The 16769-nt window shown below is 47.8% G+C and overlaps 1 protein-coding gene across 1 annotated transcript in view; it reads left to right on the top strand.

Annotated features, from left to right (window-relative positions):
* The first annotated feature begins 4847 nt into the window (after nt 1–4847).
* Nucleotides 4848–16769, top strand: part of LOC104384240 (protein mono-ADP-ribosyltransferase PARP14) — a 28302-nt gene continuing 16380 nt past the window's right edge. The window contains exons 1-6 of the mRNA XM_086615328.1: nt 4848–5049; nt 7461–7600; nt 7692–7725; nt 11143–11403; nt 12423–12659; nt 13700–15990. Coding sequence (XP_086471454.1) covers nt 4866–5049; nt 7461–7600; nt 7692–7725; nt 11143–11403; nt 12423–12659; nt 13700–15990 — 3147 coding nt within the window. The 5' untranslated portion in view covers nt 4848–4865. The remainder of the gene's footprint in view (nt 5050–7460; nt 7601–7691; nt 7726–11142; nt 11404–12422; nt 12660–13699; nt 15991–16769) is intronic.

Raw genomic sequence — 16769 nt, 5'->3', positions numbered from 1 at the left:
TGCACTCTGGTGCCAAAGGGATTGAGAAAAATGCATTAGCGATGTCAACTGTGGCGTACCACTTGGCTGCCTTTGACTCCAGTTCGTATTGGAGTTCTAGCATATCTGGCACAGCGGCACTCAGCGGTGGTGTAACTTCATTCAGGCCACGATAGTCTATTGTTAATCTCCACTCCCCGTTGGGCTTCCGCACTGGCCATATGGGACTGTTGAAGGGGGAATGAGTTTTACTGATCACCCCTTGACTCTCCAGTTGGCGGATCAACTGATGGATGGGAACCAGAGAGTCTCGGTTGGTGCGGTATTGCCGCCGGTGCACTGTCGTGGTAGCAATTGGAACCTGTTGTTCTTTAACTCTCAGCAATCCCACAACAGAAGGGTCCTCCGAGAGACCGGGCAAGGCAGACAACTGTTCAATTTCCTCCGTCTCCACAGCAGCTACACCGAAAGCCCACCGATACCCTTTTGGGTCCCTGAAGTACCCCCTCCTGAGGTAGTCTATGCCCAGGATGCACGGGGCCTCTGGACCAGTAACAACACGGTGTGTTTGCCAGTCATTCCCAGTTAGGCTCATTTCAGCTTCCACCACAGTCAGCTGTTGGGATCCCCCTGTAACTCCCGAAATACAAATGGGTTCTGCCCCTTTATGGTGTGAAGGCATTAGGGTGCATTGTGCACCGGTGTCCACTAAAGCCTTATACTGCTGTGGGTCTGATGTGCCAGGCCATCGAATCCATACTGTCCAATAAATCCTGTTATCCCTCTCCTCCCCCTGGCTGGAGGCAGGGCCCCTCTAGTCCTGGTCACTATATTCATCACGGTCCTTCTGTACGAACAAATTAGAGGTGCCTTCAAGAGGATCAGAGATGGAGTCAGCCCTTCTATACTGTCTGGGGCGCTGCCCACTGGAGACCGAAGCAACACTTTTCCTGGAAGAATCCCCTTTTATGACTGTTTTCCCTTTCAGTTCCTGTACCCGTGCCCTTAGGGTCGAGGTAGGCTTTCCATCCCACTTCCTCATGTCCTCTCCATGGTCACGCAAGAAAAACCAGAGGCTGCCTCGAGGTGTGTACACTCTGTATTCTCTCTCTTGATTAGGGGAACGCTTGCTTCTAATAGCTGAGACACAGGTCCGTGCAGGTGGACAGTCAGACATACCATCTTTGAATTGGTGGAACTCCTGTGACAGTTTCTCCAAACCCGCAACGCAGGCCTGTACGGAGGAAGAAACACTTCCTTCGTATTGCCGGAGTAGAGCAGCCACATCCTGCACCGTTTGTTCTTCACCTTCTTTCCAAGCTAATATTGCCAACGAGTTGGCATATGATGGTGGTGCACTTCGTAAGAATTTTCGCCACATGAACTGACTGCATGGGATTTCATCTGGATCTAGGGGTGACTGCTCATTATTCAGGTCACCATAAATTACCTCCACCACAGCTAACTCCCTCAGGTACTGGATGCCACTTTCCATGGCAATCCACTTGCCTGGGCGACATGTAATATCGTCTTTGAAGGGGTACCTTTCTTTCACACTTGACAAAAGCCGCCTCCAGAGGCTGAGGGTTTGTGTTTTCCTTCCAATTGCTTTGTCAATGCCCCCTTCCCTAGACAGGGATCCCAGCTGCCTAGCTTCCCTACTATCTAGTTCCAGGCCATTGGCCCCGTTATCCCAGCACCGGAGCAGCCAAGTAACAATGTTCTCATTTGGAAGGCGGCTAAAATCCTTTCGCATATCTCGCAGCTCGCCTTGCGACAGTGATCGGATGATCACCGTCTCATATGTGGGTTCTACCTCTTCCTCCTGTTTTTGTGATGGTCCTGGTTCATTTTCATCCCTTACTAAGCGAGCTGTTTTCTTTAGGCACTTTCTTTTCTGTACAGGGGCCACTGACAGGGGAACAGGTGGGTTCTCCAGCTCAGCTGCAGCATCTGTCATGCTCTTACCAGATTCAGGGACCTCCTCCCTACTTTGAGGGTGCTGAACAGTATTAGACACGGCCACTCGGTAGGCATGGGCCAGGCCCCAGCACACTGCAGCGAGCTGTGTGTCCCTGGAATTGCCAGGGCGACAGCACACTTTTCCCAATTGCTCTATCAGTTTGTCAGGGCTCTGTACTTGTTCGGGGGTGAATTCCCAAAACACTTGAGGTGCCCACTGTTCTAGGAATTTCCCCATGTCTTCCCACACACCGTGCCACTTGTAACTGTCCTGCCTTGGGGCACATCTCTTGAGTTTTTTGAATAATTCTTTAACCCCAGACAGGACCTGAAAACCGTTCCAGACAAGCAGCAGTAGGACCATGATGGCCAGCATACCCCCGGGACATTCAAAATCCTCAAAGGCTGTTGTACCCGGCCCGAACGAGAAGGGCGGGCTGAAGGGCCGGTGGACGGGATCGTCCCCCGACTCCCCCGCCTCCCCCGCCGGTTGGGCGCGATTACCAAAAAATTCCGGGAAGTGGCGCCCGAGATACGGGCACGATGCCAATGCCGCGTACACGGAGCAGCCCAGCCGCGTGGCCAGCGCCATGACCGGACCATAAGCCCTCGTTATCCCGTACAGCGCCAGGAGGGTCCTGAGCCATCTCCCAACCGTCATAAACATCATCACAAACAGTACATAGGGCATGTAGGGAATTGCGGAAAACCACCACGAAAGCAACCAGAACAACATTATGATCAATCACTATTAACACAATAAACAGGTGTAACAAATTTGGCTCTGTCGTTATCCCAACCCTTTGTGCCCCACGTTGGGCGCCAAAAAGGACTGTCGTGGTTTAGCTCAGCCGGCAGCTGAGCTACCACGCTGCCGCTCGCTCAACTCCTCCCTCCGGCAGGATGGGAGGAGAAAAAAAAAATCAGAACGAGAGGGGCGAGACCAGTAGGTTGGGATAAGGATGATTTAATAGAACAGTATCAGGAAAAGGGAAAAGAAAAACAGGGTAAACAACTCTGAACGTATAAACGCGAAAACAATACGAACCGACCGCACGCGAAACGCGACGCACCGCCCGCTCCCGATCACCGAAGCGAACCCCTCCCCCGGCTGCTCCCCCAATATATACCCTGAGCATGAGCCACATGGTATAGAATAGCCATTGGCCAGGCTGGGTCAGCTGCCTGAACCGTGTCCCTTTCAGCCTCCCGCGAAAAAGAAAAAAAAAAGGAAGGAAAAAAAAAAAAAAAAAAAAAAATAAAAAAAATTAACCCTTTCCCGGCCCAACCCAGAACAGTGTCATCTGCAAACTTGCTGAGGGTGCGCTCGATCCCACTGTCCATGTTGCCAACAAAGATGTTAAATAGCACTGACCCCTGAGGAACACCACTTGTCACTGGTTTCCACTTGGACATTGAACCGTTGACCACAACTCTGAGTGCGACTATCCAGCCAATTCCTTATTCCTATAGAGCAAAGAAAGGCACAGAGGGATATGGGGGATTGTTAAGGCTTAAATCAATAGATTATCTCAAAGGGATGATCATTAACAAGCCAAAGTTCAGAGTTCCGTGTCGGAGGGGGGAAGGAAAGTACCATCATCTTTTCTGTAGCATGTTGACAGAATTAAAAAATACACTTCTCGCAACCTTAGGTATCGTAAGATCTTCCAGTGCAAAAGCAGAGTGAGGCAGCACCTCTGAATTGTAAAAACCCTTGGCTCCTCCAAATCCATCAGGTTTGACTTCTCAATTGGTTGGATGATTAAGAGAAAATCTTCCAATATTTGCTTTACATAGTTAGGTTGCTGTTACTTTAAAGTTTTGCCCTGGGTTAGTGTGTTCATGTGAGCAATAATAATTGCAGGATAAACTTTGCCCAGGGACATGTTTTCTAGCGAAGGTGGCATGAAATAATGTGAACTTGCAAGTATTTCAGCAGAGCAATAAACATCAGGCTGGTCGTTCACACCTCACCCCATGGCTGCCTCTGCAACAGCGCTGGAACCGCTTACGTTCGTCTTTATTGCTTTTGATTATGCTGATTTTCTAACTGCTGAAAAATGCTGGCTGTTGAATTCCTAGTGCTTGGAATCAAGATACGGGCCTGGGAGCCAGAAGTCTTCAGTTGTGCTTTTAAAATGAATAAACTTAATCGATCCCTGTAACAAAACCACACAATCTCTGGTTCACCAACGTGACGGGAGCCAGAGGTGACGGCTCAGGGTGCTTCACTTGTACCACTCCGACCTTTCTCTCCAGGAGATAGTAATGCATTTCTTCCCAGCTTCTCCATCACCACAGGAAGCTGTGGAGCACACCAGGGTGTTTTTTCACCAGTGCTTGCATTACAGGTACCTCGGGCATCGAGCATGGAGCAGAAACCTGTAGCGCTGGGCTCTGTGCAGGTGATGAGTAAAAGACCATGCTTCGCCGAAAGAGTTTGCGGTAACAGAAAGCCAAGGGAGGAGGGGAAGAATACCAGGGCACCTCCTTCCTCCAGCAACGTGATGGGCTTCCAGCTCCCAGGAGAGGGAGGGAGAGGACATTTTATAACGTGGAGGGAGCGCCTGAGGCATCTTTGGGTGTTTTAGGAAATTCTGCCGGGGAAAGGAGCATAAGGGTGAAGGTGCGAAGCCGGGACCGGCGGCTCCGGGGAGGCGGCCTCCGGAGGCGGCGGGGCAGCAGCCGGCTCGGGGCAGCAGCGCGGCGACCGACGGCACGGGAGGGGACGGGCGGGGCGGGGCGGGGGCGGGGGCCCCGTCCCGGCGCAGCGCCCGCTTCGGGCCTCGCTCCTCGCCCTCCTCCGGGGCGTTCCGGGCCCCGCCGGCTGCCGCTGCCGCTGCCTGCCCGGAAAGGCCGCCCCGCCCCGTCTCGTCGGGAAACGAAAGCGAAAGGCAGCGGGGAGAAGAAGCCGGGCGGCCATGGCGGGGCAGCCGGGCGGCTTCCCGCTGCTGGTGCGCGGCGACTGGGGTGCCGCCGAGCCGCCGCCCGCCCTGAGGAAGAAGCTGCTCTGCTACTTCCAGAGCCAGAGGCGCTCGGGCGGCGGCGAGTGCGAGCTGCGGACCGGGACCGGGCACCTCCTCGTCTGCTTCGCCGACGCCGAGGGTGAGCGGCCGGGGCGGCGGAGGGGGTCGGGATGAGGGGGGCTGGCGGGGTCCGGCCGGGCGGGGAGCGGCGGGTCCGGGCGGCCGCCGAGGGCTGCCCGCCTCGCCCCGGGCGGAGGGGCCGGGAAACAGGTTCCGGGCTCCCTGTAGAAGGGAGCGTGTTGAGTTGGAACTCATGGGTCGTAACTTTCTGCAAGTTCGAATGTAAATACTGAGTTAATTATTGTATGTAGTGGAATGCGTGCTATCTAGTATGTAATGGACACATCTGTAGTACATAATATGTCGTACGCATCCTGTAACGTGCAATATAGAATATAGAATATGCGTTTGCTTATATGTATGTTTGAATTCGGTGCTCAGTCCTAGCGTCTAGATTGTATTTTGAGTAACAGTAGGATATAAGTTAATAAATGTATCCTGCCAGGTATATATACTCATATATAAATTTTGATGCACAGTAGTATTCTCTAGGTTGCACTTGGAATAATACCACTTTTATTAATATAACTTAATATATATTGTACCTACAGATATATATTCAAAATATGACATATGTAATGTGCATACACTTGCAACAAGGTGGAAAGCATTTAGCTGCAGTCGTGTTAATGTATACTTATACATGAGCTTACATATATATGCAGAAACACATGTAACACACCAAAAGAAGTGTGGCCAGCAGGTCAAGGGAGGTGATTCTGCCCCTCTACTCTGCTCTTGTGAGACCCCACCTGCAGTGCTGCGTTCAGCTCTGGGGTCCTGTCCTGGTTTCAGCTGGGACAGAGTTAGCTTTTCTTTTTAGCAGCTGGAAGAGCTCCGTGTTTTGGTTTTAGTCTGGGACTTGCTCTGAGAAGAACTCTGATAGCGCACTGATGTTTATAGTTGGCACTGAGGTCTCAAGGACTTTTCAGCTTGCCGTGTTCTTGCCAGTGTGCAGGAGCACAACAGGATAGGGGGGAGCATAGCCGGGATGGGGGGTCCACGACTCTCCTTATGATTTGTACTTAGACTTAGGATTGAGGGCCAAACGGGCCAATTAGTATTCCATATCATGCAGCGTCATGCCCAGTAAAAAAGTGAGGGTCAGCCGGAAAGAAGGGCCTTTGCTCTTCTGGGGCTCTCACTTTCAGACTCTCAGAGTGCTCTCTCTGTTGCACTCTCTATTTTCGGGCCTCTCGCTCCTCCAGAATTGGTTTCCCAGGTTTCGGGATTTATCTGTTTCGGGATCGTTAATTTGGGACAAGATGGGCCTCGGTCAAGGGGTGGTGAGCAATTGCACTGTGCATCACTCGTTTGTATTTATTTATCCTTGTACATATATGTATATATTCATATATTAGTAGTAGTATTAAATTGTTCTTATCTCAACCCATGGGTCTCTTTTCCTTTTCTCCTTTAATTCCCTTCCTCATCCCCGGGGGGTGTGGGGGAGGGTGAGTGAGCAGCTGTGTAGAGTTTAGTTGCCAGAGGGGCCTAAACCACGACAGGTCCCCAACACAAGAAGGACATGGAGATGTTGGAGCGGGTCCAGAGGAGGGCCACAAAAATGATTTGAGGGCTGGAGCACCTCTCGTATGAAGACAGGCTGAGAGAGTTGAGGTTACTCAGCCTGGAGAAGAGAAGGCTCCAGGGAGACCTTCTAGCAGCCTTCCAGTACCTAAAGGGGGCCTACAAGAAAGCTGGAGAGGGACTTTTTACAAGGGCATGGAGTGATAGGACAATGGGTAATGGCTTTAAACTGAAAGAGGGTAGATTTAAATTAGATCTAAGGAAGAAATTTTTCACTCTGAGGGTGGTGAAGCACTGGAACAGGTTGCCCAGAGAAGCTGTAGATGCCCCATTCCTGGAGGTGTTCAAGGCCAGGAATGGATGAGGCTTTGGGCAACCTGATATAGTGGAAGGTCTCCCTGCTCATGACAAGGAAGTTGGAACAAGGTGATCTTTGAGGTCCTTTCCAACCCAAACCATTCTATGATTTTATGATTCTCATATATACACTTTCTTTTTTCTTCCTTATCATGCTTCCCAGTTGCTGACTCACCCTGCTCGTAAGTTCAGGCCATATAGCCCCAAGCCATTTTGGCACTGGCTGGAAGAGGATGTGCAAGGCATGGGGCCGGTACCTGGACCTCTGTGCTGCAGCCTCAGTGCGGGGCACTGACCAGGAAATGTGTGGTGGAGCTGAGCTTTGCATCTCTGGCATTTTTTTTCAGAAATAATATCCTCTGCTGTTCTTCCATTTCTTTTCAGGAGGAAAGCCTTGTGTGTGCTGTTTTAGCGTCATGAGTTTAAACCTCTTTCGTTTTGTGGGACAGTATATGTGTCCTAATGTAATGGTGGAAAAGTGTTATGCAATTTAAAGTTGTATTTCTATTCAGATTGTCACTGGGGCTTTTTGGTTTTATTTAGTGAAGCAACGAGTTCTTGAGAGACAATTTCATAAGCTGCGTTTAGGAGAAAAAGAAGAATTGAAGTTGATTGTTACGGAGCCTGAAACAGCGCTAGCTGCCGAAGAGGAAGCATCTGAAGAAAAATTAGTTCCCACAAAGGTGAATAAAAATGTTAGTCCTAACCAGAGCTTTGAAATAGTGGTGAGGGTGTCAAATCAGTCACTGATACTTTGCTTTTGTTTTGTTTTAGGCTCTGGATGCCTTGAGCAACCTTCACACAAAAGGTAAAATGTTATCCATTGCTCTCTGTGCTGATTCTTCATAAAATGAAAATGTTGGTGCTTTTCTCCAAACACAGCACCATTTTGTTGGGGAGTTGTGGTGAAAGTTTCTGAGTTTGGCAGCCTGACTCTGGTGGTACAGGGAGAGCTGTCTGGCCAGGGACGCTGTAGACTCGATCACCAAGGATGGGGCTCAGCTTGCCAGACAGACCACGCGGCTGGTTTTAGCCTCTAAAATAGCCCTTCTAATCAGAGGAGCATCTCCAGAGAGGGATTTGTTTTCCTTATCCTGCATAACTGCTCTAAGATAAGGTCTGCGTAGAAGCACCTAAATTGAAGGTCTTAAGCCCAGGCCTGGTGTCTTTCTTTTCCCTATAGTTAGGAGAGTCTGTAAAGGCAAGCGGTGCATCTCCCCGCTGCCTCAGTGACTTTGGTTAGGTCCTCTTCCAGCAATATTCTGCTAAGCTTTGAGATTCAGAAAGCAATCCAGAAAACAGTACTACACACTCAAATATACTCGCATCTGTGAAGAGTAAGTACTCAGCCTCGAGACAGACCAGTTAATCAGGAAGTTCTTCAGTAATTATCCCCCTATCTTTTCCTTTCTTTATGAGGACTTGTTCGGTGCTAGTTTGGGTGGGTTTTGTCCTTTCAAAATTAGGTACTCAAAGTTATCATCTACTATTTTTTAATTATACTAGAGAGGACCCTGAAAATCTCCAGGTGTGACTCTTAATCACTTCATTGGGTCAGCCTGGCTTTCAGTTTTGGCTTTTTTGCACTTCCTCCACTGGACATAATGGAGCAGATGATTCCTGTTGACAATCTAGAAATTAATAACTAGCATCTGTAGAGCTATTGCTTCTGCAGTTATTTCTTTTGTTCTCCTCTTGTTGGGCTCGTCCTGGTAGGCATTCAAAGGCAGCTGTCTTCTGTAAATGTTATGGGTTTGGTATCTGTCATGGTTTAGGCTGATCCAGCAACTAAACTCCACACAGCTGCTCTCTCACTCCTCCCCAGTGAAGTGGAGAGGAGAAAAACATAATAAAAGGACTGAGGGTTGAGACAAGAACAGAGAAGGAGCACCCACCAACCATGGTCCTGGGCAAAACAGACTGGGATTGGGAATAAAGCAAAACTATTTATTAACAGTTACTTGAGAGTATAAAAAGAAACAAAGTCAGATCTTAAAAACAACACCTTCCCCTCCCCCCTTTCCTTTTTCTTCCCGGCTCTACGTCCTCCCCCAGCAGCGCAGGGGCACAGGGAATGGGGGAGTGCAGGTCAGTTCATCCCGTGTTGTTATTGCTTCTCCTTTCTCAAAGGAGGAGGAGTCCTCACACCCTTTTTCCCTTGCTCCAGTGGATCCCCTACTGACAAGGAAAATCCACAGTCTTCTCCAGTGTGAGTCCTACCTGCAGGATGCAATCCTTTCCCATCGGATTGCTCCAGTGCGGGCTTTTACCACAGTCTCGGATTCTTAGGGAGTTGTTGCCACTCGCTCTGGCGTGCGTCGTCACACAGACTCTGGGTGCATCTCTACCTTGTCGTGCGTCCCATGCTCCACGACTGTCCTGAGGCTCAGGCATCTCTTCTCCGACGTGGGCTTCTCCATGGGCTGCGAGTGGGTCTCTGCTCCAAGTCTGTCGTGGCTGCAGAGGGGCCGCCTGCTGTCTCGCCACCAGTTGTAAGGGAAACCCATCTCCAGCACACCTCGTCCCATTCCATCTGCACTGACCCGGTGTCTGTGTGGCTGTTTCTCTCAGATCTCAGTCTTCTCTGGGTGAACTTGGCCCAGCGGGCACCCCAGGAGCGGGGCGCTCCCTGAGTTCCCCCGGCGGCTCCACCACCACCATCCTCAGCGAGTGGTGCCGGCTCGACACAGGCAGCTGCCCGGCTGGGAGCCAGGGAGCGGGGGCAGTGCCTTCCTCCCTTCTCTCCTCACTCCCGGGCAAAAGCCCCTTTTCCGGTTCCTTTGTCCCAGCTTAAATAGGGCAATTTGCAGGGGCACCGATTGGCTCAGCCCCAAGGGGGATGGGAGTCTGATCTGGTGCAGAACCGGGTCTAACCCAGTTCCAAAACCAGGGAAGTCACAGGGAGCAAATCCCCTCTCCTGCCACTGGAACCCCTTTACATCAACCCATCACAGTATCGGTGGTTGTTGTACCTCGGGAGAGCTTGTAAACCTGGCAAGTGGGCAGAGCCAGCCTGTTTGCTCTGCCACCTGCTCAAGCCTTCCCACCCTGTGCCTGTGTCTCTCTCCTTGGGGCTGCGCCCCGTGGCTGGCCTGTTGGGTGCTACCCCGGGATTTTGGGGTGTTTTTGAGCAAAAGCAAGCCAAGACCTTACTGCCGCATGCATCCCTGGTCAGGTGTACAGGTGTACTCCACCGAGCTCCTCTCCCCTCGGTCGTATGTGTCCTCTGCCGCAGCCAGAGGTGGTGGCCATGGAGGTTTACACTGGTGAGTGCCAGGGTTTCCTTCGATGCTCATCTCACTGCCGTGGTGCAGGGATGTGCTGGTTTACCAAACCGAGAGGGGCTTATGCTCCTGCTTGTGTTCATTGGGGCAAGGAGCAGGGAGCTGCCTTTGTTTGTGAGTATGGCCATCTGGAGTGCCCTGGGGTGCCCTTTGGCCTGTGCCAGTCCCCCGCCACCCTGCAGCACTCTGTGATCACTGTTTTCCGTGACTTGTTGGATCCTTGCATACCTGGGTGACACTTTGAGTTTACTCAGGCACACGGAGGAGCACGTTCAGAGATTCTGTCCTGCCTCCACTCTCTTCTGCCTGCAAGGCTGGAGACGTGTCTTCCTCTGACGGCCACTGGACTTCAGGGATACTCAGTGGGCGCTCCTCTTATATTTTCTATCCACAAAGTTTTGTTGCATCCCTGCAAGCCTGCTGTGCATGTAGATCCCTCAGCGCTGTCATGCTGCACTGATGGCAGGGCATGGTGGTCATCAGGAGGCTTCGCATTGAGTCTTGCAGAGCTACTGATGGCCTATGGTGCCTGCGGATGTCCCGAGCAATGTTCAGGCTTGTTATGCCTGCACCTGTGCTAAGAACCAGCTGCAGAGGCTGCAGGGTCTCTGGCAACCCTAACCAATGCCTGAGCAACCGTGGCCAATTATCTTGATGGATTTTATTTTATTTATGTCTCTGACCCAGTGACACACCAGTGATCTTGGACTTGTTTGCTCATGGCTATTTTTGTGCTGCCAAAGAATCTGCCTGCAGCCTCACAGAATGTTACATCTGGGCTGATTTGGATCCTGAAATGTCTTGGGGTACCCTGCAGTATTTGATTGGTTCGATGATCTCTTTTCTTGGGGAAGGAAAGGAGAGAAAAGGTAAACAAAGTCTGTTTGTTCCAGGAAATGTGTACCAATATGTCATGTGGCTTGTTTCTCTTTCTGTTGAAGATGATGCAGAAGCCTTGCAGAAAGCAGAGAGTTTTGTGCCAAACAGTGACCACCAGGAAGAAGCTGGCTCTGTGGAGAACATCGCAGAAAAGTCCGCAGAGACCTCACCTTCGGTGGTGTTTGAAAACATACAAGGATGCAGTCCAAAATGCTTATGTATGCTGTTGGAGAACATCAGTGGTCTTACAATAGATGACGACTTCACTGTGGAAGTGATACCTGAAATAAATGTTGCCATAGCTACCTTTATAAAAAGTATTGGTAAGAGAGGATGAACACAATTCATTTCCATGTATATATATGAGTAAGAGCTTTCAGGGCTTGATTCCTCTCCCATTAGAGATTCAGTTTTAAAAAAGTACCTGGACTGTAGTCTGCCAAGAAAGATGTAGGTCTTATATACAGCTCCATGAAAATGCCTGTGATCCAAATGTTAACACTGAAAAAAGAAAGTTCTGGCATCTTCATTAGCTAGAATTAGATGAGAATATTTCATTGTTTCTGTCTTATTTTGGGTTAGATGGAGAAGAATTAGAAGCAGACTGAGTGTGAAGATGAGTTCTGCAAATTATTGAAGTATGTGAAGTCTCTGTTTGAGAAGATAGTGGAACAGTGAGAAGTGCTTAGCTTATATAAGAGATGACTAAAAGGGGAACAGAGACAGTGGTAGTGGATAGCAGAAAGTAACATGGCTGTGTGCGTTTCCCATGTTATTACAATGCAGAGTTATTTAGCACCAAAGACAGTTTTGCTCCAAATACAGGCAGAAGGAGACTCAGCTCGTTTCTCTGCCAGAAATGGTAGCCAGGGCTGATAACGACCCACCATATAGAATCATAGAATGGTTTGAGTTGGAAGGAGCTTTAAAGATCATCTAGTTCCAACCCCCCTGCCATGGGCAGGGACACCTTCCACTACACCAGGTTGCCCAAAGCCTCATCCAACCTGGCCCTGAACACTTCCAGGGATGGGGCATCCACAACTTCTCTGGGCAACCTGTTCCAGTGCTTCACCACCCTGGGAGTGAAGAATTTCTTCCTTAGATCTAATTTAAATCTACTTTCTTTCAGTTTAAATCCATTGCCCCTTGTCCTGTCACTACATGCCCTTGTAAAAATTCTCTCTCCAGCTTTCCTGTAGGCCCCCTTTAGGTACTGGAAGGCTGCTAGAATGTCTCCGTGGAGCCTTCTCTTCTCCAGGCTGAACAGCCCCAACTCTCTCAGCCTGTATTCATAGAAGTTCGTACTTTTCTTCACTTCACACTGCTCTTCTGTTTGCAGATACTGAAGCATTTGTGAAAAAATGTTCACAAAACAAGAGAGTTAAAGAATTCAAAATGACTGCCAGGCTTCTTGAATTGACCCAGAGCATTAAGGCTGAAAACATACCGGCCAGTATTTCCACAGACTACATCACCGTTTACTTTGAGAGCGCACGAAACGGAGGGGGGCCTGTGTCAGACGTCCAGCTCTTCCCTGAGGAGAACTCAGCCATCATTACTTTCTGTGATCGCAAAGGTAACGCTGTCCTTTGCCCGACCAAAGTGCTCACAGGCAGAGGGCCTGAAAAAAAATTACCACAAATTGGGGCATTAGGAGAAGCCTGGCTTGCTATTGCCAAAGCCAGCGTACACTGTCCAGTTCCTGGGAAGTGCTCTGGATTTAGAAATACTGCTGCATGTCTAGGGTTTCAGAATCTCTCTGTTTTTTTATCATACCAAAGGTGCATTTTAATACCTGCGGGTTGTTCCCACTAATGTTTTTTCCCCATTTACAGAGGTTTTTATCTGCAATGCAACATGAATTGTACTTGGTGGAGGAAGCAGGATCTGTCAATGACTTTAATTTCTGAAAGCTAACTGTGAAAGCTGATTAAGGTCAAATATCTTCATTATCAGGGAAGAATAGAGCTAAAGAACAATCTTGTTACAATTCCTTGTGTCGAATTACTGTCCCGCTTTTGTGCCAGTGCAATCTCTGGTAAATATCTCTGTGTTAGGAGACTCCTGGCTTAGCAAATTCCTTTACTTTTAATTAAAGATATCTGCCAGGTGATTGTTTTTCTTCTGACTCTCAGAATTTGCTTAAGAATATTTTGTACATTAGTTAACACGTAATTTGGATCATGGTGATGTGGTTTTAAGTCCCTGCCAACATTATAATTCCTTTCCTTTGTCCATTCCAACTGAAATGGCAAAAAGAAAAAAGTAAAAATGCATTGGCACAAAGAGTTTTGTTTTAAGTTGAGGGTAAGGAGCATTTCATAGTGGTATGTTGATATGGCCCTGCTTTGTGGTGGAGTTTCCTTAGGAAATGAGAGCCAGGTGTAGCTGTACAGGTAAGTACAGGCACAACCATATTTACTGAACTAGTTGGAGCCAAGCTTCTTATCTTGTGCCCTACAGAGTGGTTTGGAAATCAGAAAGACATAAAACCAGCTCTTTCAAATGAAAAAAAATATGATTTTATTCAGCGTAATAGTTCTAAGAACAGAGTAATTTGCTTGATTGGAAGTTAATGATATATGTGTGTTTGTATGTATGTGCGCTAACTTTTAGATGTAAACACTGTCCTGGAAAAGCAGCATTTACTGGAACAGACACCGATTTCTGTGCATCCGTATTACCACTCTCTGGAAACGGCTCTCTATGGAGAAGAAAGACCAACTGTCAAGATGCCAGACCCCATTGGGGTGCCACTAGATCCGTATGTCTGGCAGTTTTTACAAAGGCAACCTAAACTGATCCAAGACATAAACGAGGAAATGGCAATTTGCCATTGTGAGCTAAAATGGCCCCAGACAGACTCTGAGCACCCAGAAATTATGTTGTGCCCGTCATCATCTCTCTCCAAGCAGAAAAAGCCAATGATTAAGTTGATCAAGACATGGAAGCAAGACACTTCTACTGAGTTCTCACGTGTCATGGCACATTACATAGCTATAAAATGTAAAGTAAATTCGGTGGATTGGGAAGAAGTGAAAAACAGATTGGTGAAAGATGTTGCTTTGATCATAACTGATGTTTCTGAGGAGGTGGTAGTGATTGCAGGCAACAGAGCAGCAGTGGACAGTGCAGAGAAAGAACTGAGGGAACACATGGAAAAAGCCATGAAGCAAAGTGAAAGGGAAAAACAAAACACAGAAATTTCTGTGTCAGTGATCCCAGGGAAGTATGCCGTTCTGCACAATGCTGGGCTAGAAGAGAATATTCAGAAGGAATATCCGTGCTTAAAGATCTTTTATGATGACACCAAAAAAACTGTTCAGTTGTGTGGATTACCTGTGGAAGTATATAAAATCAAAGCCGACTTACTGGAAAAGGTATTGAATATGCCATGTACCTCAGTTACCATTGATCCCCATGTTTTCCGCTATCTGCAGCGTGTAGATAATAAAACAATGTCAGAGACATTATTCACTAGGAAAAAAATTAATGCTTTTTATGAGCTCGAGGATTATACTGTGTTGCTATTCGGAGATGCTCCCAGAGATCTTTTAGAAGCAGAAAAGCAAATAAAGACAGGCTTAGAATGTGAGTGCATCAAGGTGGAGGATGGTGAAGTCATTAAAAAGGAGCAGTGGAAGAGTCTTCTTGCCTCCTTGCATAAGAACTACAATTCTTCCCAGGAAACTCTTGTCATTGAGGAACCTGTTGGAAAAGAAAATAAAGTGATTATTGCTGGCTTTTCTAAGGCTGTAACAGAAGTTTATCAGAAACTTAATGATTTTATAGATAGAAACACACGCGTGGATAAAGTAATCCCAGCTAAGTCAGCGGTGGTAGTGCAGTTTGTAGAGCAGGAAAAATCCAGTGTTTATCTTAAATTAAGGGAGAACGGTGTGACAGTGTGTTTTGACACCAAGACGCCGTGTATTTCCCTGAGCGGACCAAGAGCAGAAGTGCCAAATGCAGTCACCACGTTTGAAAAAACTCTCTCATCCCTCTTCTGGAAAAACGTGGTGATTGATAAACCAGGAGCCAAAGAGTTCTTTACTGAGAGGAAAGACTCATGTGTTTTTGAGGCAAAGCAGAAATTTAGATGTTTGATTAGGCTGGAAGAAGAACAAGAACAACAGAAGAGTGAAAAAGTTGATGATAAAGAGAAAAGAAAGCTCTACTACAAGAAAATGCTGCCAGATGGAGTTGTAGTAGCAGTGTGTAAAGCTGACTTGTGTAATTACCCGGTTGATGTTGTGGTGAACGCGTCTAACGAAGACTTACGGCACATCGGTGGCCTTGCTGACGCGCTGCTGAAAGCGGCTGGCCCAGAGCTGCAACAGGAGTGTGAGGAGCTGGTGAGGAAGCACGGGAGTTTGCAGCCTGGGTGTGCGGTTATCACGGGCGCCGGGAAACTCCCCTGCAAGAACGTCATCCATGCTGTTGGGCCCAGGTGGAGGAAGGATGAGGCAGAAGAATGCGTGCGCTTGTTAAAAGAGACAGTGAAGAAAAGCGTGCAACTAGCTGAAACATACAATCATCATTCCATAGCTCTGCCCGCTATAAGCGGAGGAATTTTTGGCTTCCCATTGCAGACATGTGCAAATTCGATTGTATCTTCCATCAAGGAGACCTTGGAAGAATACACGGAGGATAGATGCTTGAAGGAGGTTCACCTTGTGGATGACGTGGAAGAAACAGTTCAGGTTCTGAGCGAGACAGTGAAAAAAGTGTTTACAGCTAAATCATCCTACCCAAGGCTGCTGACGTCGCACCGGGAAAACCGTAAGCTGAGAGAAAAGCAGAAGAGAAAAGAGGATCTACGGATGGCTAGACATGGTCTGCAGATGGTTACGACAAATGAAGGACTGCGCATCCGACTGGAGCAGAAAAACGTGCAGGAGGCCACGGTGGGTCTTTAATTTTCCACTTCCTTTCTAATTTGATGTGAAGATCTTCTTTAAGTTTAAATAGGAAATGAATGACAGTAGGTTTTATTGTTTTACAAGGCAATCACTATAAAAAGGAACAGTGGCTATGTGCTACCTAAACAAGGATGTAAACTTGCAAAACTTAGGTTTTCAAGTTAGGATCTGTCACTCTGCAGTCATTTCTAGTGAGCAGCTTTGAATTTCGGGATATTTCATTCCCAGCTAGGTTTTATTCGTTCTCCAGATCTTAGGTCAACATGTAAAACGGTTTGCTTTTTTTCTAAAAGGGAAATATTGAAATGCTTTCTAAAAGTATTTATATGATGTGTAGCTATCCAGGTTGGATATTGTGGGAAATCAGTCTGGGTTGCTGTTGTGAGTCATGCTAACAGGGAGGATGTAGCTTATTTTTTTTATTTCCCTTCTCTTTGTATGGCTTAAAGACACAGTCTATGAAGAAGTTACTAGTCTCTAGAAAAGCAACTCCATAGAAGAGTGCATGCTTAAGTTGTTTTGCCAGTCTAGACCTGATTCTACGTATTTTTCACACACACACACACGTTTATTTTTTTTTCTGTTTGCAAACAGTTTAATTAGTACTCAACTAGACCATTAAGACTCAATTTACACCTCTGACATAGTTTCTTTCCCTTATGTTTTTTTCTTCAGTGATGCAAAGTGCATCTTGAGATTTTTCCCTCTTTCAACTGCCTCTGATTTTTCTGCTTTGGGAGTTTAAAAGCTCCCTAGATGATTAT

Source organism: Tauraco erythrolophus, chromosome 8 (assembly GCF_009769465.1).
Source record: "Tauraco erythrolophus isolate bTauEry1 chromosome 8, bTauEry1.pri, whole genome shotgun sequence".
Taxonomy (NCBI): Eukaryota; Metazoa; Chordata; class Aves; order Musophagiformes; family Musophagidae; genus Tauraco; species Tauraco erythrolophus.
Note: the sequence above shows the minus strand (reverse complement) of the source record. Positions and strands in the feature narration are given on the sequence as shown.